Raw genomic sequence first — 27,148 nt, 5'->3', positions numbered from 1 at the left:
CCTAAGAAGATAGTGATGACATTTAGTAATATTCTGCCACTACACAATTGCCAGAGAATTTTAGACAACTCTGGAAAAGAACAAAGCCAAAACTTCCAGCACCTCTAGAAGGTAAAGGGAAATGCCCAGTCAGTGAGAGGAGCATCCTGACACAACAACCAAGATTATACAAAAGTACCAACCTCCAAACACTAGCAAATCAGCAACTGAGGTTTCCAACTACAGACAAGCGTTACTGAAATCACTGGCAAAGATCGTTATGTAAACCACCCCAAATGAGAGACTTTTCAAACAATCTCAAAATGAAAAGTAAAAAACAATCTGAAGCTCAGTCACTTAAAGAGTACATTTCAAAAGAACCAAAGGTATAGGTAATAGAAATAAAACTTGTTAAATCAGAAAAAGAGCAAGCAAAAATGCTAGCTATGTATAGTTATTAAAGAAATCAAACAGAACGGTAATGCAAATAAATGTATTAAGGAAAAACAACTAAATTTCAATTTAATTAATTATCTGCTGAAATAGAAAAAAACAGGTCAGTAATATAACGTCTCTATTTTCTCTGTAAAAGACAAACTAAGATGAATAGGCATGCTCAGATTAAATAAAACAATAGATTTGTAAATAGAACCTGAATAATAAATGGTTACAACTGACAGAAGCTTATAAATTGAAATGCTGTATCAGATCTAATAAAATTAGCATTCTGTTAGTAACATCTGCTATAACTCCTGTGAATAAGCATCACAGCAAACATAACATAACAATTAAAGTAATCAATGATAAGTCTGGGGAAAAAGTCTAGAAAAACATCCCATAGTTAATAGAAATTTGCAGGCACATAAGAGATAGTTTGTGACCTGGAGCAAAAGGGGAGGAGAACAATTGGTACTGGTGTAATAAAAAATCCCCAAACCTGAAAATAATGCCTATAACCAATTGTTAACAATTTCACAACAGATCAGCAATCAATCTTTAAGTGGACACTTTATATCATTTTTTGTTTTACAGTTTTTACAGATTTTTTTTTTTTTTTTTTTTTTTTTGTGGTGCTGGCTGATATGGGCATCTGAACCCTTGATCTTGGTGTTACAACATCACACTCTAACCAAATGAGCTATCCGGCCAGCCTTGGGTGAATACTTTTTTAGTTGCTTGTGGGTGACTGGGCTGGGGTGTACTGGGAAGCCACATTAATAACATCTACAGTAACAACTATTAGCAATTCAGAGAAGTTAAATAATTTGCCTGAAAATTATGCAAAGGGGTCTTCTGTCACACAAGAGACACGAAATATAAATGGCCATGTCATACAATTTGGAATTAGGCTAGATTATAAAAGAGTAAAAACAGAAAATATATCTGCAATGTAAAAATTAATTTTGGAATGATTAATATTTAATTATTTGAAGATTTCATTTTTTATTCCAACTCTTTATTGGTTAACTCAGCTTTTAAGGGTTAAGTTTAAATGAATGACTTATTTTAAATCTGAATGACAGGAACCACAGTTACCATCACCTAGGGCAAGCATACACTTGTAATATGAGAAAACAGATTCAGAGAAGTTATGACTTCCCTAAATTTAAACATCTATTTAATGAAACAGTTATGACTAGAATCCTAAATATCAGAGCAAATAATATTTGAAGTATGGGAAGAAGAAACCATGATAAAAGGTACAGTATCATTTCAATAAATTTAGTCTGTTATATGCCTGGTTAGAATTACAGTCTAGAAGGTTTAGACCAAGGATCTTCCAAGTCTGAGTCATTTTAGAAGTTACTCTTAAAATGAATGAATGACACAAGGGAGGTGGCTGAAAGAGTAGTTCATGAGAATGCTGATATACAGAGACCTTCAACTTCTGTTGCAGACTCTGGTTCTCTCCAAAACCACCCCACTCCCCGTAACTATAATTCTCGCTGATGTATAGAAAAGCAAATAAAATTTTTTTAAAATTAAAGATGGGAATATTTTGTTGCTATGTTGTTTTTAAATAAGGGAATAAAGGAAGGCTAAGAACTTAACCATTAAGAATTAGGCTAAATAAAATTGAAGATTAAAAAAAGGAAAAAATTAAAGTTTAAATGAGAGAGTTAAAATCCCAGGAACCATAAAAGACTTACTTTTTAAGTGAGATAAAATACACAGGACTTAAAGGAGGGAAAAGACTACCACACTTCTTAAATGGCCAAATCCTGTCTAAAAAAGTACTCAACACTGCCAGTAAATAGATGTCAATGCTTTTTTGTCCTTAACTCTTGTATAACCTTTACATGCTCCCATATCTAGAAATCTATGACAAATACTGCAATGTTCACTAAATCTAGTTGATTCTATGATACATTATGACCTATTTATTAAAACATAAAGTGTAACCACATCACCATAGTTAAGAAAAAAAAAGAAAAACTAAGATGTAGATATGTTGATTAAATAAATTATACAGTTATAAAATAACATAAAGCCATTCAAATTAACAAGATCTGAGTTTACATTCTAGGCTACAGAGCTGAAGTGAATCCTAAGCCTAAACAGTGTTAGTCCTTAGAAGAAACAGTTTATGAAGATTTAGGTAGCAAGGAAGAAAATCACAGAGGTGGGCTTGACCATTTGTTTCTGTCTCCAACAAACAAGAAGAGCAAGTAGATTTTATCTACATCAGAGAACTTAGCTTAGATGCTTTTAAAAGCAAAATAACACCTCAATATTTTCCAAAAAATAAAGCTGACTCCTTTTCTATGAAGAATTCAAAGAACTGGCAGGTCATTTTTCTGAGATGACAAATGACATTATTGTTGAGGACATATGTAAAATCAGACCTTTTATTTCAATAGAATATTTTGGTTAATATGAACTTAATTTTAAAGAGGAAAACATTTAAAATCCATGGAATCTTGAAGGCAACTCCATGGAAAAATCATAGTGTTATAATACAGCACTACATTTGCATAACTAGTTTGCCTACATTTTTTTTTTTTTAGTTTGCCTTATGTTTTTTAGTAAAGAAGCACTTCTAGTTCATTTTGTTTTTGACATACTCCATGTTTAATACGAGGGTAAATCCATTGCTTAAGTGTTGACTATAATATGAGTAACTAAGAATCAACACTGTGTAATACAAATCATAACAAATCTCTCACTTGATGTATCAAGGTACTTTAAACAAAATATGCTGCCTAGGAGATTAGAAACAAATCCACTCCATAATATTACCTCAAATTTAATCAATACCTGAATTCATCAATGATTCCTCAATTAACAGCCCAGCTATTAAAAGCAAATGTGTCAAATTGCAATCCCCCCCCCCCAAAAAAGAGTATTTTGAAATGGTGATTAATTAATTGAGCATTTACCTGGGGAGCTGAAAAGCAGCACATCCAACATTTGTTTCTAACTGATGATCACACAGTCACTGTTAGATAGGTAAGCTCAGGAGACTGAGAACTTATAAATTTGAGCTTCAAGTTTGAGACTGTCAGAGAAACTCAGGGTAAAATTGCTGCTGGTGGGGGCATACTTTGCCCTTTCTTTAGCTTCCTTTCGGTCACAGTAAATTAAGTTCAATTCAGATGTCCTGCCAGTTCTGATGGGAACTCTAGAGGCTGTGAAAAATGTGCCAGATAACTCAGCAAAGGTGGAAATGTTAAGGATTCTCTCCCAACTGCACCTTCCTGAGGTCCACTCCCACTTCCTCTGGGATTCAGGAGATCCTAGTCAGGGACACTGAGCACCCGGGGATAGAAAAGATGTTCCAAAGAAGGAGGACAAGCAATAGACTACAATCTTTGTTAGACTGGCTGTGAAAGGAGCAGGGGTGAAGGAAAATTAATCACTGGCCACTTCTCCCTCACAAGAACTCGCTCTATCTATGTTCCCCTCCCTCTCGCCCATGGCTCACTTTACTCTTCCCCTTCCCTCTCTCTCAGCCTTATCAGGAGGACATAGAATAGAATTAAGAGCTAATATGAATTCTCTCCTGAACTTTTTTGAAGTACCCTCGGAGAACTAATTCATTATATCTGTCATATTGTATACTGCTCCCTGTTCTTAATCTTCCTAAGCCCTGACTCAGTAGTTTGCTGTTATCGATTGGGCTCCTGTGATGTGCCAAGCATTGCACTAAATGCTTAACATCTATTACTTCATGTAATGCTCACGACAGGCCCTAGTTAAGTAATGCTACCCCAGATATTCAAACTCATGTCTATTTGGTTCCAAAACCCATACACTAAACCACTACAAATAGTCAACAATAGGATAAAGATTAAACATTCACTTGATATTTAATGATAAAAGTATCTCATGTAGAAGAATGACACAAGGAAATCATCATATTGAATGCTACAAAACAGTAAGTAACATATCATTACTAGCCAAGTTGAAAATTATGCACATATTCATATGCATTAAAAAAGATTGGAATAATATATATTCAAATATTAATAGATGCTACCCTGGATGGTAAGGGTTTTTCTTTTATCCTTTCCTCTTGTTCTCAAAAATAGTTTTTAGAATAAACAAGTGTTGCTTTTGTATTGATAACATGGGCAATAAATGTTATTTGCAACAAAACAGCAAAAACAAAACACATTATCATAAACAAGGATAGAATGGGCAAGATTACTAGTATTAGCAGAATTCAAGATTGCATTTTCAAGTAGGAAAATTACGACCATAGAGAAAACCAGGCTGAAATTTTGTGTGAAAAAACCGTAAGCTTTTCCCAAATGCACACATCAAGTATGATAACCCTTTAGTACTTATAAGCATGTAGAAATAAGACACAAATGCAAAGATACTATTTTTGGTTATATGTACAATGTATTTATGATGCTAGCACTTGTATGAAAAGGGAGCAGAATTCCCACCCACCCATCAACATGCCTGCCTATATAGGCCTAAAATATCTGTGGAAGGATTCACAAAGAAATAGTAATACTGGTTGCTTCTTTGGAGGTAAACTGGATCAGTGAAAGACCAGGACAGAGAGAAGGCCTTCAGTTATATTTTCTTTGTTGCCATTTGAATTTTGAACCAAGTGAATCTACTACCTATTCAAAATAATAATTAAAATAAAAAAGTGAACACCACACCAAGAGAAAAACTTAAAACAATGATACTGATTTCTAGTAAATAAAAAGTCTGAAGGATAAAAAATAGGTTAAATACTTTAACATATTTTATACAATAGTTTGTCAAAAAAGTATCCTGTCTCCATATTGGGTTTCCTGCCAAATGATGTCAAAATGTCTATTTCAGCAAATAAAACAACCAAATTCTCTTACTTTCTTGATTTGATTTTGAAAATCTTGAGGAGAAAATTTAAAAAGAATCACTGCTTTATCCATATATGTGCTTTCTACACATCTATTTTTTCCTGCACATCCTTTCTAAATCTATTTTTAAAATATAAAGAACAAGTTATGTTACATAAAACTTTTTTTTAAAATTATGTCTTCCTGACTGTTTAAAAATTAAATTTAAAAAAATTCTGTAAGGAAAAGTATCTCTGCCTGCCCATAGAAATCATGCCAATACAAAAAGCAATCTCTGCAAGAAAGGAAACAAGGACCCAGAGAAATCAATCCTGCAGTGTTACCCAAAAAACCTCCACACACACACAGCTGGAGCACAGATGATGGCATAGAGTCAAGGCAGAAGCAATCAAATACCCATGTGAACTCCAGGAGGCTGGGTCTTGCAAGGAAAACACACTACACACAGACTCTGAAGCAGGTCAGAGTGTCATCCAGATAGTTATTCTTTTATTATCTCATACAATGTCCAAGCACCCCACATGCTACTGTGCTCAGGGCAGCAACAAGCTGACACATCTCTAGAATACCGAGCAAGGACACACATCCTCTGGCCCTGCCCCAGCTACAGTCCCTCAGGGAAGGAAAATCTAGACTAACGGGGGTAACTGACACAACTTCTTCTTTGTCCATGTTTTCCCTTTTCCAAAAATAGCAGGAAATGACAGTGAAAGCAAGCAGAGGGTTTCAAGTGTATCAGAGTATTAGCTAGCCTGGAAAATTCTGAGTGTTCATCTAAGAGGACCCAAGCCCAAGGAGAAACTAGAATTACCAAGCAAATTAAGTGGACCTTGTTCACAGAGAAGCTAATGATCTGTTAACTTTGGTACTAAACCAAGCTTCATGCTGCTGGGAGGAAGAACAGAAACAAGAAAAAACGGCATTTAGCAAATCATTTTCTTCTTCTCAAGGCCAGAAGGTCCCAGGGATTCCCTGCAACAGCCAAGCCAGGCACTGAGGCAGGTGGAGTGTATGGATCGGAAAATGAGGCTTACAACAAGCTCAGCATCTTGACATAGCTCATACTGCATGTCTAAGAACCTTTGAGGAGGGGGATGGAAAATAGAAGGCAGAGGAAAAGGAGGACAAAAGAAGAATTAAACGAAGAGGGAAGGAAAAAAGGAATAAGGAGGTTAGAGAGAAATAGAAAGAAGGGGAAATTTGTGTCTGTAAAGTAGTGGATATAAGAGACTGTCAACACCACTTTCAGTCTCTGAATGGTGAGAGAGACAGAATAAATCTATCTAGACTTAGTGATTTTATTATCATTTTCCCCTTGGAAAGCTATGACTAACTACCACTAAACCAGAAATACCGAAGAGCAGCAACACGAAACTCATCTCTGTCTTTCATCTTCAAAAACTCTTCCATGCTGTGGAGTTCACACTGCATGCTGCTTTTCTTCCATCCTGCTGGCAGCAAGCAAATTTCACCACTCACAATGGGAGAAACTAGGGGAAAACATGGAAAAGCAGCTGGCTAACTTCAAGAAATCAATCATTCTGATACATCTTGATTCCTAAAGCCATTATTTCAAAATTTAGTGAACTGACAATGATGTAGGGAAACAAATACCAGCCCTCAAACAGGAGAGGGCCATTTGGAACCATAGGTCCTAGAGAAGGAGAAAAGGGGCCCTTTCCCCAATAATTAACTGGACTGTACCCTTAACCATAACCATTTAAACACTTCAGATGAAAGGATATAAAAGATATGCTTTGATCATAACTCAGTAACATAAGCAAGGGGAAAAACAACTCAATCGGCTAGCTTTCAGGGACTTGGGGGTGAGAAGAGGCAGGCATGGTGGGTGAAAGATAACTGAAGCCACACCACAGACGTCGCAGAGATTTATACTGCAGCATCCTCCACAAACAGCCCTCTAACATTCAATGTTCATACTAAGAACAAAGAATCACCCAGTGGTGGGATTCGGGGATGTGTGTGTGTGACACATACTCATTCACATTAGGTATTCACATTCATTGATAGTTAAAACAAATCTTCAATACAAGAAGATTAAACTCTCAAAACTATAAAAGAATCGAGTAGGTCAATCAATGCACGACAAGGCAACAAATCTTCACAGTTGGGTTTATAAAAAGATCTTTGGAGACTGCCAATCCCTTCCCCCTTTAGAGACCGGATTACTAAGGGCATAAATAAAAATGGAGTGAGGTAAACAACAAGGACTAGATGCACTTCAGGTCCAGGGCCCAGGCTCCTGAGTTTTTCTACCTCCAGCCCATCCTGTGAGGCAGGGCCAGCGTACTACAATGGAAATCTGCCTGCCTCTAGGGTGGCCCTCCCCAGAGTCACTACTAGGAAATATATACATTTATAAGTAAATATTGCTACAGTAGAGTCTGATTAGAGATACCAGGAGGACTAATTGAGAATTTCTGGATCCTTTAGTAGGATTATCTTTTTCGAGGATAGAAAAAAAATTCCTTAATGCATATCTTCCTGCTTCTGAGGTCACAAAATGTCCTACCTCTTCGTTTTCATGTAGCCTGACAAATTGTGGACAAGGCTGCAGGAATGCATCTGAGGTACTAACTTCCACTGTTCTGTCCTGCCCAAAACTTATTCCTAAAGCAGCTGCCTACTTAGATTCCCTCCCTATACTATTACACCTAAGGAATCACAGCTGTAAAAATACTATGCCCATTTACGAATGAAGAAACAGAGGCATCATGAACACATAGACCATACATTTAATATTTTCTCTCTCAGCTGTGGTAATTCAACTAGCAAGCTTCAGCAGCCTCCCGAATTCTCTAGCTGCATTTGCTACCAGCTCACCAAAACATGTTCACCTAACTTCTAACCAAAGCAGGTCACCTCTGTGACTTTCTTCCTTCCTTTCTCTCACTACCTAATTTTCCTTTCCTTTCTTTTTCTTTTTGAGTTTTTTTAAATAAAGGGAGGTTAGAAGTTTAGAGGTGGTGGAAACTGGCCTGGTGGGGGAAAGTCAGATGTTTAAGTAGCCACTCCTTTCTCAGGACTCCGGTGTGCATCAAAGTCTACCTTGACAGGCTCGGAGGAGCTGGGCTCAGCAGCAATCTGCCAGGCAAAAAGGCACACCATACAACGCAGAAATGGCAAATTGGAACAAATCGCTGAATTATTTACTTCCAATTCATTTGGACTATTATGGGAGAATAGGAACAGTATGAATCCCAAGTCTTGGGGATGGCAACAGCAGGGTGCAGTCAGGGTCCATCAACCTTCTGTCACTAAGAGCTTTAAAATTATAATAGAGAATTCAAGCCAAAAAATATTAATTTATTGCCTACTAGTTGAGTAAATCCTTCTGTCATTTTTAAGGAGAAAAAATTACAAATCCTGCATTCTCAGTTATAAAGAAAAGATATAGAAATAGCCCCAAATCAGATCTCCAGCACTACAGTGATTGCTCAGGTTGTCTCATGAAGATTTCAAACATCAGCCCAATAATGAATGGGTCACCGACTACATTAGGCACCAAACGTGCTGCTACCAAGCAGATAGAGTGATGAAAACACAGAAAAAACACATTTATTCTACTGGTTTCTAAGGCTCTGATTTGTATTTCAAACAGACAGTACTACTAATTAGGGATCAAAGTTCCTATCAGTATGAGGAAATTTTAAAAGGCAGGTGACAAGAAAACTATTTCTCCAGCTTAGAGCTACATGATGAGCTTCCTACATCCCTTCTCCATATCCAAATATTCCCAATCTTTCTTAAGACCTTCAAGATATAGGACAAATCCCATCTTTTCTGTAAAAACTTATGGAGGACCCTAACCTGATTCTCAACATCAGGCACACTCTCAGGAACTGTGAGTGTGTGTGAGACACATTCATTCACATCAGGCACTCATATTCATTGATAGTTAAAACAAATCTTCAATGACAAAAAGATTAAACTTTCCGAACTGTAAAAGAATCAATGATGAAAAGATAAGACAAGCTGTTTGCCTTATAGGGCTGGAGAGGTAGGTTAGGCCTGGGAACTACAACTACAGAAATAGGCACAAAAGTATTAGAGGAGGACAGAGAGGACCAGACCTCACACGGAGAGCTAGGAACAAAGGACAGAGACACAATTCTTGACTGAACAACAAGTATGAAGGTGAAAGGTGTGAAACGGCTTGGCATGTCCATGCAATGATGAGAATTTCTTTGTGACAGATAGATAGATATACGGAGAATATAAGACAAAGTAAGACTGGAAATGGAAGCAAGGTCTTCATTTGAAATTGCAATATTTTATATATAGCTGCCTTTTCTTTGCTTTTATGTTCATTTAAGGAGTTAGATTCTTTTCTGCAGGCAACTGGGTATCACCAGAGTTGGCAACATGATCAGGGCTGTGCATATAGAAACAATTGTGACAGCAATGTATAAGATGGCACAGGCTAGCAGGAGCAGGGCAACTAAGGCAGAGTTGCAATAACTAAAATGAGAGTAAGAAGCACACAGACTGAAAGAAATGCACTGGAAAAAACATGAAAAGGAGGATAACTAAGGCAAAGTCTGTTGAATCTGATTATGGAGAAGCCTTGGGTAGCAGTCAGGAGATTGCTGATTCCAAAGTTCGGGACATTGGATGGATGATGACATTAAGGAAAATCAACGACAAAGCCAAGGAAGTTTGTGAGTACAGAAAGTATCATATGGAAACCATGAACTGTATTTTAGACATACTAGATTTCAGCTATCTACTGGATCTATAGTTGGGTATCCAGTAGGCAGCAGCTAGAAACAGAGATCTGTAGGCAAAGAAAGGAGTTAGGAGTGGAAATATTCATAAGTAAGAGCCAGCAGTATGTGTGGTGGCTGATGCCACTAAGTACATAAGGTCACCCAGCAGGTGAGACCTCCATGGTTCTACTATCTGTGAAAGATAACCGTGATCTATATAATACACATTAATATTAATCAAATAGTGCCAACTGACATGTTTCTGTTATCTTTCCAGTTATTCAAATCTGTTCTTATTTAACTTCTCACACGTTCATGTCATCCTACCCTGCCTGTAAACTACTTGTGACAGAGATGATATTTTATTCATCTTTATTTCACCTCCAAAAAGGTACCCAACAACTATATGTGCCTTTTCTAAAATATTAGTTTCATGAAAATAGGTGTTTGTAAGGCTCTACCCACAAGGCCTAGAACAAGGTTTAGCTCAAAAAATATTTGCTGAATGAATAATAAAAATGAATTGATTTCACCAGGCTACTTCTCAACATATTAAGGCCTTCTTAACATACTAAGTGATTGTGCATGACCAAAGCTTCAGGGACTGAATCCTAAAAGAGAATAAACATACCAACTATTGACCTTTATTTTCAGAGAACTACATGCTCATCAGCCCAGGCCAGCTCAGTCCAGCCCACTTGTCAAAGACAGAAGAGATGAGAAGGCAAAGTTGCAGAAAAAATATCTTGTCCAAAAAGGCCAGATTGAAGACAAAACCTAGGATTCCTATGGTTACAGAAGAAAAGTCCTGCATAGCTCTGCATAATGCTCATTCTAAGCAAGCAAAATGTTCGAGATGTGCTCCAGAAGACAGGCTTGTGCTAATTATTCCTAATGTTCTATTCATCAATTTTGAATGGGATAAGCATGGCTCATCAAGAGCTACTGCCAGGAATGATTTCTCTCAGGATGTGTCATATTTCAAAATGATGCTAATTATTGAAGTAGAAGTGATGGAGGTCCTGTGACTAGGATGGGCTTGAGACAGGGCAGCCTTCTTAAATGGACATCAGCATTTATCCTTAAAGGAAAGGAAACAAGACAACAACGAGCCCACTGACAAAACTGGAAATGTGCTGGAATGTATCAATTCCTCTACACTGTCAGCTGGTCTGGAGGAGGGAAGTCATTACCACTGAGGAGGAGTAATGACAGAGAATAAACACAAATAAAGGAAGCAAGACAAGACAGGCAGGGGATCAGAGGTGAAAACACTGACATTATCAAACCCCATCCCACGGATTACTTTGGCAAAGGAGCTCATTACCGAAGTACAGACCTAAAAACAAGAAATACAGCCAAGAGACAAGTGGCCAGACACAAGAAGAAATTAAATCACTTTCCTATTGTATTAGTTTCCTAGGGTTGCCATAACAAAGTACCAGAAACTGGTTAACTTAAAATAATAGGAATTTACTCTTGAAGTTCTAGAAGCTTTAAGCCTGAGATCAAGGTGCAGACAAGGTCATTATCCCTTTGAAGGCTCTGTGGAAGTATCATTCTTTGCTTCTTTCTAGCCTCTGGTGTCTCCTGGCAATCACTGGCATTCCCTGGTTTGTAGCCTAATCACTTCTATCTTCAATTCTATCATCACATGGCCTTCTTCCCTCTGTGTCCTGTCCTGAGAGCACACCAGCCATTGGATTTAGGGCCCACCCTAATTCAGTATGACTTCATTTTAACTTAACTAGTTGCATGTACAAAGACTCCATTTACAAATAAGTTTACATTCTAAGTTTCCAGATGAACAGGAATTCTGGAGGGACACTATTCAACCACCTCAGGAAGGACAGTTCAAGCAGACGGTACTCATGGGATAGAATTGCTGCATTTTAGAAATACCTGAAAATTTGCCAGAGAAAAGATAACTACACAAGTGAAAGTAAAAAAGGCAGTTCTAAGTATCAATAAAAGAACTTGTTTCAGGTAAGAGCAGAAAGTGTCATGAGATTTTAAGTACATTAGAACAAGGAGCTCATATTTTTAAACTTACAAGTACATGACCCCCATTATAAAGATGTAGCCCTAAAATATCACTTCCACTATCTAGCTATAGAGTCAACAGAACTTCAACCTTAGAACCAACAAACACTTGTGTAAACTACCTTCTCATACATGCACAAATTATTTATGCCCTTGGGAAAGAAATATTGAAGCAACCTGAATAACTAGCCTAACTTTACTGAGCATAATAAAAAGAGAGGCCATACAGAAAGAAACTCTGGGGCCGGCCCCGTGGCACACTCGGGAGAGTGCGACTCCCAGCAGCGCTCCCGCTGCGGGTTCGGATCCTATATAGGGATGGCAGGTAAGAAAAAAAAAAAAGAAAGAAAGAAACCCTGGAAGGTTGGTGCACTCAAGTTGGACTCATTATTTCTGAATGATATGTGTTATTTTGCAAATGCACAAGAAATTTTTCTCTCATTAGATGAGTTATAGACATTATCTCTATCTACACCCTCATAAGCAGATAAAACTATAAGAGAAAAAATATTGAGAAAAGATAGCAAGAGTCAGAATTCCTTCCCACATGAGCACATCTGTAACCAGTCTTTCTTTATACCCTGCTAAAACATAAGATATTCTGCACACTATCACTGAGCTCAAGCTCAAAAGAATCTATTCTCTGTAAACCAGAAGGTATGGGAAGTTGGAAGATTTGCAATTCAGCACATTTTATAAGGTTTTGGCACAGAAGTGTTATTTTTAAAGTGGGGGCGGGGGGCTGTCCTCTCCCTACCCCCAAACACAGCTGAGCTGATTCAGCACAAATCTCCCCCTAAAATAAAATCTCAGTTTGCAGAGAATAAGCATGGAAAGTTCCAACCTCAAGGACGACATTCACAAACCCAGCTGAAAAGATGAGGAGTGGCTGGCTTAAGACAAGCTGACCGTGAATCATGTTATAAATTTCAGAACTTTCACCAGAAAACTATGAGCAACTTGGGAGTCCAAGGAAGAAAGTCTTTAATAATAAGCAAATTAATATTAGAGTATTACCCAGAGATACGAGAATCTCGAAGATTCTGGTAGCTAATAAATCATTTCCCACAGGTGAGCATTCAGAATAAATTTCCAAGACTGTAGCTGAAAACTCTAGTTTCTTCATTAATAGAGACACTTTCGAAGAGGATATTACAATACACATAAAACAAATAATACACTTCACCAAAGAGACGTGTGCTCAGCTCAACACTCTGATGGCCACCAAAGCACAGAGGTATTTTTCACAATCTATAGACCAAAAAAAAAAAAAAAAAAAAAAAAAAAAAAAAAAAAAAAAAAAAAAAAAAAAAAAAAAAAAAAAAAAAAAAAAAAAAAAAAAAAAAAAAGAACTCATTATCAAAAAAAGTATTTAGGTGGCAGCAGGAAGAAAGGTACCTTGCTGAGTTTCCAGAAACAGGCAACTCCACAATCATTTCTGTTAATCAACTTTCCATCAGACAAGGGAGCTAACGGATCATGTGGTAAAAGATTAGGATCATTCCCGAAACCCAAAGGGTAAATAAAAGGCATCTAAAATGAACTTTGGTCTCCAGTGCCTACTGGCACATTCCCATCGCCTCCATGTAGGAGAGCTCTTACTAGAAAAAGGCATGGCCAGAAATTATAAGTCACTGAAAATGTCTCTCAATTTGGTGAAAATCTTTAGCTACTTATTCAAAAAATTTATAGCCACATTGATGGTAACAGCTGGCACTGAGAAAGCAAGGACAAGCAACCCCATATAAACCTGTCAATTTAAATCACAATGCATTCACCACCTTAGGGCCTGTTTTGATCACTAATGTAAAGGACTTTTCCATAGCATGAATGAATCAAATTAATATGAAGTAGGAAATGTGGAGATGACAAAATAAATGTTTATAAAATCCAAATTAAAATATATCAGAGGTAATTAAGAACAAAAACCTCAGAGTGCTAGCTTTGTACTTAACACAGCTGATTATATAACACACTGAAACAGATAGAACTACAAGTGTTTTTAAGGAAAAGAACAACCTGTTAAATAGCCAGGGAGAAGGTAGAGTCTTCCTCTGGAAAGCTCTATGCCCTTGAAGAGCTCTCACTAGCTGAGTGAAAAACTGCCCCTATTAAAGAATGTTACTCCTGGTACAGTTACAGATCTGTCCTTGTACAGGGCAACAAGCACCTAGAGTGCTCCTCAACTTCTCCCTGGCTCTGGGCCAAGATTACCAGAAAAAATAAAGCAACACCTGTCCTTCCTTTTTTCCCAGACGGTCCCAGAAGTCACACCTGTGCAAAGAGACTGAAGAGAAAGGGAAATGAAGCTTCAACACTGGCTTAGCAATGTTACCTATGACCTCACATTGTCTGTATAACTAGGAGAAGAACATGTAACCTGACACGAGTTTCTCTGAAGAATTTGATAAAACACCAGCTCACAGGGGCATCTCAAAGACTAATGAGATAATGTCTAGAGGGCTGAAAGCACTCAGAAGGTAGATACAGGGCGCTATTACCACCTCCTGATAGCTGTAGACTAAAACAAGGTAGCAGAAGAAACAATTTCATGTAGAATGTAAAGTATATATCAAATACAGGAACTGTCATCCCAAAAAGTACCATGACCCTACCTACCACTGAGTCAGTACACAAAACAGAGAAGTGGATCTTTCCAGATTGTCTTTATTCAGCATAGCAAATGAAAGCATAAGCATCTGGGCAAAGTGTTAAATTTCTATGGACTTCAGTTTCTTTACCTGTAAAAATAGGAATAATATGTACATCTTGCACGGTGGAGGTGAAAATTAAAATTGAAAATAACTCTTAGAGTTCAGAGCTTGCCATGAAGAGAGAGTCCCCCTAAAGCCTGCTTAGGCATTTAGAATATTTTAACCTATAGAAATAATGCTATACATAGTTGTTGAGTTGCCAGTCCAACTCAGAGAAGCACGTTACCCTGGAATGGAGATAATGCCATTACGTATATTTTCCAGATGGATTTGGGATTACTGAAATGAGGAAGCCATCTCACCTGGATTATCACATATATGGATCGCCCCAGGCAAATCAGGTGAGTTCTACTTCAATTCCCTTTATATATTCTTCTTTGGGTGCTTCTCCACAGGCTTCAGCCCAGTGCCCTTCAAGTTTATGCATTCAGTAAAAATTTATTGAGCACCTACTGTGCACCATAAACTGTACTGGGCATTGATTGGGGTGGTTAGCAAAACAGATCTGGTCCCTCATTGGCCTACTGGAATAAATCTAACAAGAGAGACACCTATTTACATAAAATCTTTCAGATACATTATCACAGATGGTGAAAAATATGTATAGGGTTAATTATTGGAAGGGGGGGTAGTCAGGAAAGACTTCAAGGAAGTCCCATTCAACTTGGATCTGAAAGAACAGAAAGTCACTAGGGGAAGGGAAATGAGGGGATAAGAGTGCATTCCAAGCAGGAGACACTGTTAAAGGCAAAGCCCTATGTGAGGGAACATAATACATTCCAGAAACCTAATGCAGGCTGGACAGGTGGCCAAGAGGAGTGTGGAGCCACTGCTAACATCTAGAATCCTATTGACATTGCCAGTTGTAAAGCTAGGCGACCACGCCATTTGTTGGGCTCTTTTACCTGCCAGTAATCCTGCTGACTGGGCCGATTGTTGAGCTCGGGCTGGGTCTGGAGCTCCCAGAAAGCCGCAGGTTGGAAAGCATGGCTGCGCTGGGCAGACGCCCGCCCACCTGCCTGCTTCACTAAAACTCTCTCTACTCACTCTCTCTCTCTAAAGAACACAAGAATAGCAACAGAACTAAAAAGATACCTTGGCGCCCATGTGCACTAACTACACACACACACACACACACACACACACACACACACACACACACACACGCTTACAGAGGAGGTGCTAAAACCACACCCAACTGGACCCAAGGCAAGGGCCCTGACTAAACTATTCTATTTTCCCAACAAGGGCGTTCTAGGCCACCAGAAGCAATGGAAGCCAATACTGTTGGCGAAAGGAGAAGCATGATGTGAAGGGCGTTTAGAAGCTTCCTTTAGCTGCAAGTGGCTCAGAAAGGACTAGGGTGGGAAGAGGGACTGTGGGAAAACCAATAAGAAGGCTCCAGGAGCCCAGGCCAGAAGAGATTTAAGACAAGACAGCAGCAGTGCAATTGAAACAGAAGGAAATATTCAGACATATATAGTCATGTGTCACTTAACAACAGGGACACATTCTGAGAAATGTGTCATTCAGTGATTTTGTCACTGTGTGAACCTTGTGGCATAGCCTACTGCATAGCCACCATCATATATGTGGTCCATCACTGACCGAAATGTCATTATGTGGTGCATGACTCTACACAGCAGGCCTTGGTGAGGGATTGAAATAAGATGGGTGTCAAAGATGTCTCTAGCAGCAATAGATAATGGGGTAATTCCCGGAACACTAGGGGAGACCAGATTGTCTGACAGAAGATCCTGGGTTTAGACCTGGACATGCTAGATTTACAAGTCTGGCGCACATGGAGATAATTCCCACCTCCACACCACAAAAGCACAAAACTCAGGAATGACAGACTTTGCAAAGAGAACAACAATCTAAAGCAATCTGGATTTGAAATAACTCACTAAATGATTTATAGCCCCATAATTTCCCAAATGTCTGTATTTATCAAGAAAAATGCCCAATATTTAGGTGCCTAAAAAAGAGCCAGGCTAGCTCACTGAACAAATATCAGTGGCATGAAAACCATATAAAGGCTATTTTAGAAATAAGCCTCATCCTCAAAATTTGTTTATTCAAAAGAAATAGTGAAAAGATGTTCAGGGAACAGGCAAATATTTGGGGGGAGAGGTCTTACGATATGACAGCCCACAATGAGCGTCTATTGTCAGTGCTAAGGCTTCAATGCACTCTGGCTTCTTGCAATTCCACCTCTTCCACCACTTTTGACCCTCCAATTGTCCAAGCAAGTTCTAACTTTGAATACAATGGTTCCCATGGTGATAGAAATTCTGTAATCAGGAGAGAGGAGTTGTAGGAATGATTCATATGTCATTTGTAAATGCTGTATATACATGGGTAAGAAGTGAGATTTGACTTTAGATATCTGAGATAGTTGGGGAAAATCCCAATGAAGATCCCAGTTATTACCTTATTATACTGAAAGCAAAATGACTAGGGCATGAAAATTCTTGCTTTCTGTGGGCTGACACACAGAAAGAAATTGTCTCTGCTATTAGAAAAGGACTGTAGCCCTGATTCTTTCAGGAGAGCACCAATCTCACCATCTTATTCACACGGCAGAATAGCATTCTGGAAAACTAATAGACATGTTAAAGTTATCACAGATTGCATTTCAGATGAACCACTGACAAAATTAGCACGAAAGTTTTTTACCATGATTATTCCTTAGTCAAGATTTTACTGAAAGGATGGCAGATGGTAAACAGGGGAGGGGGAGGGCATTCTACCAGGCAGTATGGCAATTCAGGCAGCACTACAACTTCCTCAATTTGAAACACACACGCTCTTTAGCACAAGCACATACTAATTTTGTGGGAGCTAAGGACCTGATGCTGCTTCTAACCAGATACAACCCAAATCTGTGCGATGGGCTGAAAAGGCCACAAAGTCAGCAGAACCAAAGACGAAAGACATGAAAAATACCCCAGTTATGATGCCGGTCAGATTAGTTGCACACCTATTCATTTCTCTTGATCTCAAAGCCAGAAATAAATCATAACTGAAAAAGCAGGGCTATGTTAGATGCTACACAAAAACAGTACAATTAAACAAGACAAAACCATATACCTTACTGGCATTTGGACAAGCACGAAAGACTTCTATCATCCTGGATACTCATAACACAACTTGACGAAAGACATGAAAAATACCCCAGTTATGATGCCGGTCAGATTAGTTGCACACCTATTCACTTCTCTTGATCTCAAAGCCAGAAATAAATCATAACTGAAAAAGCAGGGCTATGTTAGATGCTACACAAAAACAGTACTATTAAACAAGACAAAACCATATACCTTACTGGCATTTGGACAAGCACGAAAGACTTCTATCATCCTGGATACTCATAACACAACTTCATGAGAGAAGGAAGGCAGATAATATTCCCATTTCACAAATGATAAAACCAAAGCTCTGAGAGCAGTATGGCTACTTTAATTAGGAAGTTTATTCAGTATTAAATCTAGGGAGTGAATCAATGTGAATTTCCATAACTTGGATAGAGGTTACTAAACCCAACAAAACATCAACAACGAAACAATTTACCTTCAATCTTATTACTCTATATTCTAGAAACCCCTCAAAACTGCTATTATGAACTCTCTGGGAAGGTCAAATAACAGCTCAGGCAGAGAACATGGTTTTACCTCTATTATCTTCCCTAAGCTGTGACAGGCTGCCCTCATCAATTTTCGTGCACACAGGCACATAGGCACACATGCTCCCTCACAGTGCCTCTTAATCACCATGTGCCATGCGGAACAGCTGCAGAGGTCTGAAGGGAATTGGCAGAAATGTGCAATGATGTGCTAGCCACCCCTGAGGCAGCAATTGCCCTGCCTGCTCCCAGACGCCACAGCACATGCGTGATCACTGTCGCAACTGATGGGCCCAGAGGACAGGCAAGTGGATTCAGGTGGTGAGTCAGGAAAAGCAGTTTGCATCAGGAATGTTCCAGCCCAGTAGAGCTGAGCTGCATCCTACTCCCTATGTAGGGATACAGTATTCATCATTTATACAATGTCACTGTGGGGGACAAAACTTGGGCTAAGCACAAATAGAATTCAATCAACTCTGTTGCAAAGGAACCAGGAAGCAAGGCTTCCCACTAAGAGGGATCCTAATTGCTTAAGAATTGTCAACATATCTGACACTAGATGTCAGAACATTTATCCTGCAATAGAGGACTTTACAATGGCCTGGCCCACAGTCCTTGAGAGCAGGGCCTCGGGCTAACCTTCCAGAACCATTCAGCAGCTGCTGCAATAAGCTGTGATCTATGTTCCCAGGGACGAAACAGAATCAGGGTAGGACAATATTCAGAGAAACCAGGTGGATGCCATAATACGTGCCACACAACTGGCTGCACACAAATCAAATATGTGCTACCACTCCTTTCAATATGATTTTGGATGGATTTCAATAGAAATCCACTCTTGTGAAAGAATTCCTTGGTTGTCTGTATGTAATTGTTTATGAGCCAGTAAATGAGTGATATGATATCAACTTGCTGAAATAGAGATGTTAGACATTAGATCAGATAAAAGGACATCTAGAAATTGAAAGAGGCTTAAAGCCATCATTTGTACTTCATTTCATGAATGAATACAGCATTCTGTCAAGTTTTATACAATGACAAATGAGCCTATTCTCTGAAGGAACCTGAGGAGATTTAATAGTCATTTTAGGGAATCTAGTTTGGTTTCTCTACTGAAAATCTGGCAATTTTATCTTATGTCCAACTTCAAAATCTCTTGCTATAATTTATCATCCTTGTGACTATAGTACATAATAAAACTGGTTATACTTATATTTATGATACCTTATTTTGGCATTAGTTCAAAAGCCAGAGCCTATCAAACCTGTCACAACATCAATGGTTTAGGTAAGAAATGCTAATGTTACTTTAATGTGTTGAGGCCAGATGAAAAACAGAATTGCCTCACCTTTCTGAAGAGAAGATAAAAATCAATCCAAATATAAAATTTCTCCTAGAATCCCAACTGAAGCAAAGTAAGAAAAATATGGACCACAGCGTCTCCCTGAACAGATTTCCCTCAGTTACCATCAAAGGAAGCATCTGATTTTTTTTCTTTGTTCATCCAGGACACAAAGAACCACTCAGGACTTTCAGGGTGGAGATGTCAGGAAAAATAAGGGAATAATGCTCAAAAATTCACTCTCAGCTTCCTAGAATGGCAAATTCTGTAGCTAGTCATAGAATATTATACTTTAACTAAGAACACAAGGAAATGCATTCTAGGGCTTCTGAACTATTGCACTAGATTGCAAAGTCAATGTGCTACACAAAAATCTGCATAGGACCTACCAAGAAGCCATGCATCCCTTTCCCACAAAAGCTTCCCATAGCACCCAAAGTAGATGCTATAGATAATTTTACAAGCCAGAGAATTAGGGGTGGCATTCACAACACAACGCATTCCAGTAAGCAAGCTCCTATTCCAGGAGAGCCCTTCTTCCCCTCCTCTATAGCCCACCTATCCCTCAAAAGGAGGAGAGGCATAAAAAAGCAGCAATCCTTCCCTCACTATAAATCTTATAGCCCCAGAGTTTTAATGGAGGTGCTTGGAGGGAACAAGAGGGCCAAGTGAATGGAGCTCAGGGCAATATGCAATTATTGAAACTGGAATTGAGCCTGGATGCTGCCGTGAGAGTGTTGGCAATCAAACTGTGGTCAGGGCCCCAATTTTAAACCTCTCCCAAGGGGTACCACTTCCTGACACATAGACATGCCACTTCACTTGAGAGTAATTCTGCTGGATTTGATGGGGGAGTATCATCCGCTGGTAAAGGGCCCAGCTTAAAATAATCACCTGCAGAGAATTAGATTAAGCCTAACCAGTTGCAAATATCTTTCTGTTATCACTTACCTTCTTCCCAATAAGCTTTTTTCGAAGAAATTCCCGAGCCTCAAACATATAGGGAATGTCATACAGGGGACGTAGCTTCTTATTTTTATCCTAAAAGCAAATAAAATACCACATCAGAAATACATTTAAAAAACAACAAAAAACAACAAAAAACAGCCAATAGTATAAGGTACTGGAACATATTTGAAATTGGCTACCTCCTAGATCACAAATATTAAATAAATGCTAGACAAATACTAAATGATTAATAAAGATTTGGTTGAAATGCTTTATTGGAAGTAGAATTATCTTTTTCCTATGACAGCTCAAAAATAAGCAATGGAATGTTTGTAATTACCCAAACTGGAAACAACTTAAACATTCATCAATGGGGAAATAGCTATATAAACTATAATATAGAAGAAACTCAACACATATTAGGACCCTTCAAATATTTATAGATATTCTATAAATCTAATTCTACTAATCCAAAAGCCTTTATTGAGCACCTACCAACTATTCGCTCCATACAAAGCATTCTGTAAATATATGTATAATTCTGGACTCACAGCAGTAGAAGAAATCCTGCAGATATGAAAAAGCAGAAAGCAGTTTTGATTAAGTGCTAAATAATGTGATATATACTAGGGACTAAAAGGGACTAAATGCTAAAAAGAAAGAAGTAATCAAGTAATGTTTCATTGACAAGGTGAGATTTAATGTGAGTTTGCAGGATAGGAAAGAACTTGAAAGAAAAATAAAGTTGACAAAAAACAGAACAAGCAAAAGGAAGGAGGCAGGAAGAATCAGTATTTAAACACACACACACAATTATTTCATTACCTCATGGACTCAAGACTCCTCCCAAAAGATGTGACTGCTCTAAGCAATGATTTTGAGATTTTGAGTGAGTGTCTAGATGGAGACAGAAGTAGGAATGCATAGGAAATCAAGAGATATGAGAACCATTTAAAGATGAATTAACAGGAATTGACAACGGAGCAGAGAGAGGGGTTAAAAAGAGTTGTAATCCAACACTGAGTCATGATGAAAGGCAAAGAAATGAGGAGACTTTTTTTTGGGAGGGGGTGTAGTGGTGGCTGGCCAGTTTGAGGATCCAAATCCTTAACCTAACCTTGATGTATCAACACCTCCCTCTATCCAACTGAGCTAACTAGCTAGTTCTACGTTTTGCCTTTTGGTGGGAGGTGTGGAGGAGTGGAGAATGTGTATAAGAAATAAGAGAGCTTGGCTAGACTGGGTGGTATGATTACTTTAATCTCTCTCTCCCACTAGACTGTAAATTCCAAAACAACAGAGACCCTGTCCATTTCTGTTAAGTCACCAGAGCCAAGTATAGTGCCTCCCTCAATACTCAGTAATTACAGTCAGATTAAATAGTTCGAAAGGAAATGTGCAGAATGATAATAAACATCCAGTATGCTAGGAGAATAGGTCAGTATGTGTACAGATCTGGGAATCTCTAGGACCCAGATAATATTTGAAACAACTACAGAAAGAAAGGAAAAAATCAAGGACTAATTCCTTAAAACTTAGATTTATATCATTCATTCATTCACACCATTCATTGTCCTCTATGGTTAGCTGACCTGGCCAAATATTTACCATCTGTTATGCATATGATAAAATAAGATACCTCTGTATAATCCATTCTGTTCTCAAAGAAGATTTTCATTGGTTATTTTTTTCTTAAATAGCCAACTGCTTCCAAGTAAAGAAGCTTCATCATTTTAATACACCATTTCTAAATTCATACTAATGTCAATATTGAGGTTTTAAAGGGAATAGAAATAGATGTTTTCTCCCAGACGCTAACTAAGCCTCAGTGCCCTGAACAAATCATATAAACATCTCAATGCATTGATATGACCAAGAAAAATCTCTTACAATAACATAGATAATTCTTTCAGTTACAAGGAAATTTGAGCTTCACATTCATTATCCAACTGTCTCCTACTTCTGTTTTTTAAAAAAATGGCCATCATTCCAGTTCTCTTCTAGGAAGATAAGGCACCTCCTTCTCCCAGATGATGTGTGGGATCCACATACTCTAAACAGAAAGAACTAGGGTGGCCAAACTCTGATCAAGGAACTGGGGTGTTCTTGGTCACTGCATAATAAGTGGTGTGTGACACTAAACATGAAAATCTTTAGAGGAACAAAAGAACATTGAGGCTTTGTTACAGGAAATAACAAGGAAAATGAGATGCATGAGATTTGCAGAGACTAGGGGAATCCTGGGTAACACAAGGGACAGATATACAGGATTATGGATATTTTATAAACATCCTGGAAACCATGTGAAAATAGTGGGTCACAAACTAGAGATTTATCTAGGAGCCATGTGCAACATATAAGCCCCAAAATAGAGTTAGTGATGACATTCAATGGTATAGTAAAAATACTTGGACAGAGGATACCAGGTGCCAGTAAATGAACAGGATTTTTAATAAAACCAAAATCAATGGTTATCAGAATCAGCCCTCAGGAATGAAGAAATACCATTGTATCATATTCACCAAGCAACAGAGGACAATCTACTTACAGAGAGTAGCTGTGTGATTACAAAAACGTAAGTGAAAAACACTTTAAAGAATGAATTGAACAAAATAACAAAATAACAACATTTACCTTACATAGCCTTATGATTTGCATCAGAACCCGAATTTCTGCATCTTACCCTACACACCCTGAAACACATAGAGGTATAAGAGAATGACAGTTGATTGGAACTCCAAAATTAGGAATGAAAGGTAAGAAATACAGTTCCGACAAGAATTCAAATGAAGATCATGGGATGAGCTATACCTAAATGTGTGAAAATGGTCATCTAAATAAGAATCCCGTTTTTAAGACACTCCACAGGACTGGGCCAACCCAAAATACCCACAAAAGAATGAAAATAAATAATATACCAACAAACACCCCAATAAAAAACAAGGCAACTTCAGAGTCTGATTATATGTCTCTCATGAAGCTAGGAAAGATGCACAAGCAGAAAACAAGATATCACAAGTGAAAACAGAATGATCTTGTTACTCTAACCCTTCAGAGCTAGTAGTTATTGACATCCGCAAACATCTTACAAGAGAGATATATTAGAGGTCCCTAAGAAACCACAAAATAAAAGCAATTCCTCCAAATTACTAGGTACATAAAAGCCTATGAAATCTCTAAGAGGCAATTGAGGTATGGAATGTATTCTGAGAAAACGGGACTTCAGTTCAATCTTGCCTGTTAAAAAGAACTGTCTAGTTTAGATTCTAATTTACATGGAAATATTTTTTAAAAAATAAAAATAGAAAAGAATGCTTGCTTTATCTGGTGGGAGGATAATATACAAACCAATATGTGCTGTAATCACTGTTCATCCTGAGATTGCATGTAGGCCTTGCAATGACTCACATTAGAGACGGAAGAGATAACTTCAGTCATCTGTACCTTACAACAGTTTGGGAGGGTGGCCCAACACCCACATCTCAGCATCTGAAAACATGCCTGGCATTTTTATAGGAAGATATTCTTGGCTGGTTACAAAAAACGGGGGTGGGAGAAGGGTCACCTCTGGTTAATGTTCATTTGGAGGAACTGAAAGAGACCTCTAATCAAGTCCTTATTCTCAAACTCTGTTCAGGCCTAATTTTACCTAGCCTGTCCTTAAAAACCGTACTCACAAAACTTATTGACCTTGGGATGCAAGATTTCCTAAACAAGGTGGAATAGAAATAAATTTTGAAAAAAACAGGTCAGTGTGGCTCCAATAAAATCTAAAAAGTTCTTTACTGAAAAGACATGATGAACAAAGTGATGATGTCTCAAAGTGATGATGTTTCAAACCACAGACTGGTGATAAGTGAAAGAGAAAGAAAAAGTAGAGCAGGATGAGAGGGAATTGGGGTATGGGGCCACAGCTGTACTATGATCAGGGCAGGTCTCACTGAGAAGATTACATTTTATCAAAGACTCAAAGAAGTAAGGGATATCCAGTCATGTAAAGAAAGGCAAAAAGAACAGTCAGTGCAAATTAGGAGCATGCCTGGTGGGCAAAGATACCACTATGGTTAGAGCAGAGTGCAGGAGGGGTGGTGGTAGGAGATAAAGACACAGATCTGACTTAACATTTGAAAGAATTACTGTGTTGGCCTTTGTGTTGAAAATAGGCAATGAAGCAAGGGAAGAGTGGAGCAAGGATGACAAATTAGGAGATATAGTAATCTGAGCAGGAAATGATGGTAGATTATATCAAGGTGGTAGTAATAAGGGAGATAAAAAGTGCTCAGAACTGGAAATATTCTGAAAGCAGAGAGATGAAATATGAAGTGTGGAAGAAAGGGAGAAACCAAGGATGACTCCAAAGTTTTACATGAGCAAACAAAACATGGGTGAGGTTATTAAGTGAGACGAGGAAGGCCACAGGCAGAGTAGATTTAGAGGGAGGAAGGTAAGATCAGGAGTTCAATTATGGACACGCCAAACTTCAACTGTTAGATATCTAAGTGAAGATATTCAGCAGAATGGGCAGTTGGACATATAAATGTGGAATTTGGAAGAAAGGTCTGAACTGGTGAAATACATTTGGGAGTTGTTGGCATACAGGTAAATAGATAGTTGGCAAATAGATATCTAAAGCCAAGAGACTGAAGGGGGCTGATAACTGAGTCCTCAGGCATTCTAACATTAAAAGGTCACGAATCTGCAAAAGGAGATCAAGAAGAAGCAACTAGTGAACAGGACAGCAGGAAACTAACAGTGTGTTGTATCCTGGAAGCCAAGAAAAAGTGAATTGAGAAGACGGAATCATCAACTGTGTCAAATGCCGCAAAGTTATGCAGGAGAGATGGGGACTATGATTTGCACTTTTGGATCTAGCTAAGTGTGGGTCACTGGAAATTTGACAATGATATCGTTGGTGTGGCAGTAGAGATAAAAGCCTGGTTGGAACTTGGTATGGGTACACAAGAGAATCAGTACAGGTCTTTCAAAAGTTGTACCACAGGGGAAGAGCAGGGTGAAGCAGTTTTTGTTTTCGATTTCAGATGGGAGAAATAACGGACAATGGTCCAGTGGTGAGCAAATAAATGATAATGTAGAAGAGAGGAGAGAACTACTAAAGCAATGTCCCTAAAAAGCCATGAAGGGAATGGCACCTATAGCTCGTCTATAGGTGTGTGGGTGCAGATTTTGTTAGGTGGATGGATAGATGTGATCGTGACAGTTGGTGCAAGTTCTCTTTTGATTACTTCAATTTACTCAGCAAAGGACACTGACAAATCAGTAAGAAAAAAGCAAAACCAACAGAAGAACTGGCAAAAAGTATAAACAGATGTTTCATTAAATAACTTCAGCTAGACATTTAGGTGGATGAAAAAAAGTATAACTTCGATAATAATCATGAGAAATGTAGATTAAGATACTAACTATATTACATCCATCATATTGGCATAAATTTCAAAGGTAGGAAAGTGGGGAAATGGGGAATGCCCTTTAATCACAGCTGGCACTATAAAATGGTTTTCGGCACTTTGACACGGTGTTATGTGGTGACACTGTTTGGTTGAAGTTGAAGATATGCATCTCTTTAATTAGGAAAGACTACTTAACAGGTAGGTATATACTCTAAAAAATTCTCACATGTGTAAGACAAGTGCAATAATGTCCATTTCAACACTGTGTATGTATAGTCACTCAAAAGAATACATAGCAGTTAAGCTAAATTAGAGTAACCTAACAAATGAACAAATTTGAAAAACAATACTGCATAGGAGAAGCAAATTTTAGAACAATATAGCAAAATGCCATATAAATACAGACTAAAAACAGACAAAAACAATATTATACTATTTGCAGAGCTATGTAAGCAGCAAAAGTGTAAAAATGCACAAAAATGAAAAACAAGGTCATGGCTACTGATGTGGGATGGGTCGGGGAGGAGAAAGAGATAAGGAGAGAAGGAAAGAAATAGGGTTGAGGATGAGAACACAGGAACTTTTCAATCATATCTCTAATATTTAACTTAAACAGGAAAAAAAGGATCTGAAGCAAGTAGAGGATACTATCAAGGTTGAAAAAAGAACCCAGATGTTTGTTACATTATTCTATAAACTTGGAATTTTTTTAAGCTAAACATGTGTAGGGAGAGAAAATCTCCAAATATTGTTGATCACTTTTTCCCATTTCTCACAATGTCCTCTCTTCAGTAGAATAACTGGCCACTCTTTTCCTTAAAAAAAAATGCCGAGCCCGTGGCGCACTCGGGAGAGTGCGGCGCTGGGAGCGCAGTAGCACTCCCGCCGCAGGTTTGGATCCCATATAGGGATGACCAGGGCACTCACTGGCTGAGCGTGGTGCGGCCGGTCCTCAAAAAGGACAAAAAAAAAGCACTAAATTCCACTTTTTTTCCTCAAAAAAAAAAGAAGATATTTTTCATATATGTATCCGTCTGTGAGGCAGAGGAAATAATTTAA

General features: G+C 38.2%; 1 protein-coding gene across 1 annotated transcript in view; it reads right to left on the bottom strand.

Moving 5' to 3' along the window:
* Window positions 1–27,148, bottom strand: part of LOC103591265 (staphylococcal nuclease domain-containing protein 1) — a 354,022-nt gene that overhangs the window by 245,182 nt on the left and 81,692 nt on the right. Inside the window, exon 2 of the mRNA XM_008573683.1 lies at window positions 20,685–20,774. Coding sequence (XP_008571905.1) covers window positions 20,685–20,774 — 90 coding nt within the window. The remainder of the gene's footprint in view (window positions 1–20,684; window positions 20,775–27,148) is intronic.

Source organism: Galeopterus variegatus, unplaced genomic scaffold (genome assembly GCF_000696425.1).
Source record: "Galeopterus variegatus unplaced genomic scaffold, G_variegatus-3.0.2 Scaffold954, whole genome shotgun sequence".
NCBI classification, from domain to species: domain Eukaryota; kingdom Metazoa; phylum Chordata; class Mammalia; order Dermoptera; family Cynocephalidae; genus Galeopterus; species Galeopterus variegatus.
Note: the sequence above shows the minus strand (reverse complement) of the source record. Positions and strands in the feature narration are given on the sequence as shown.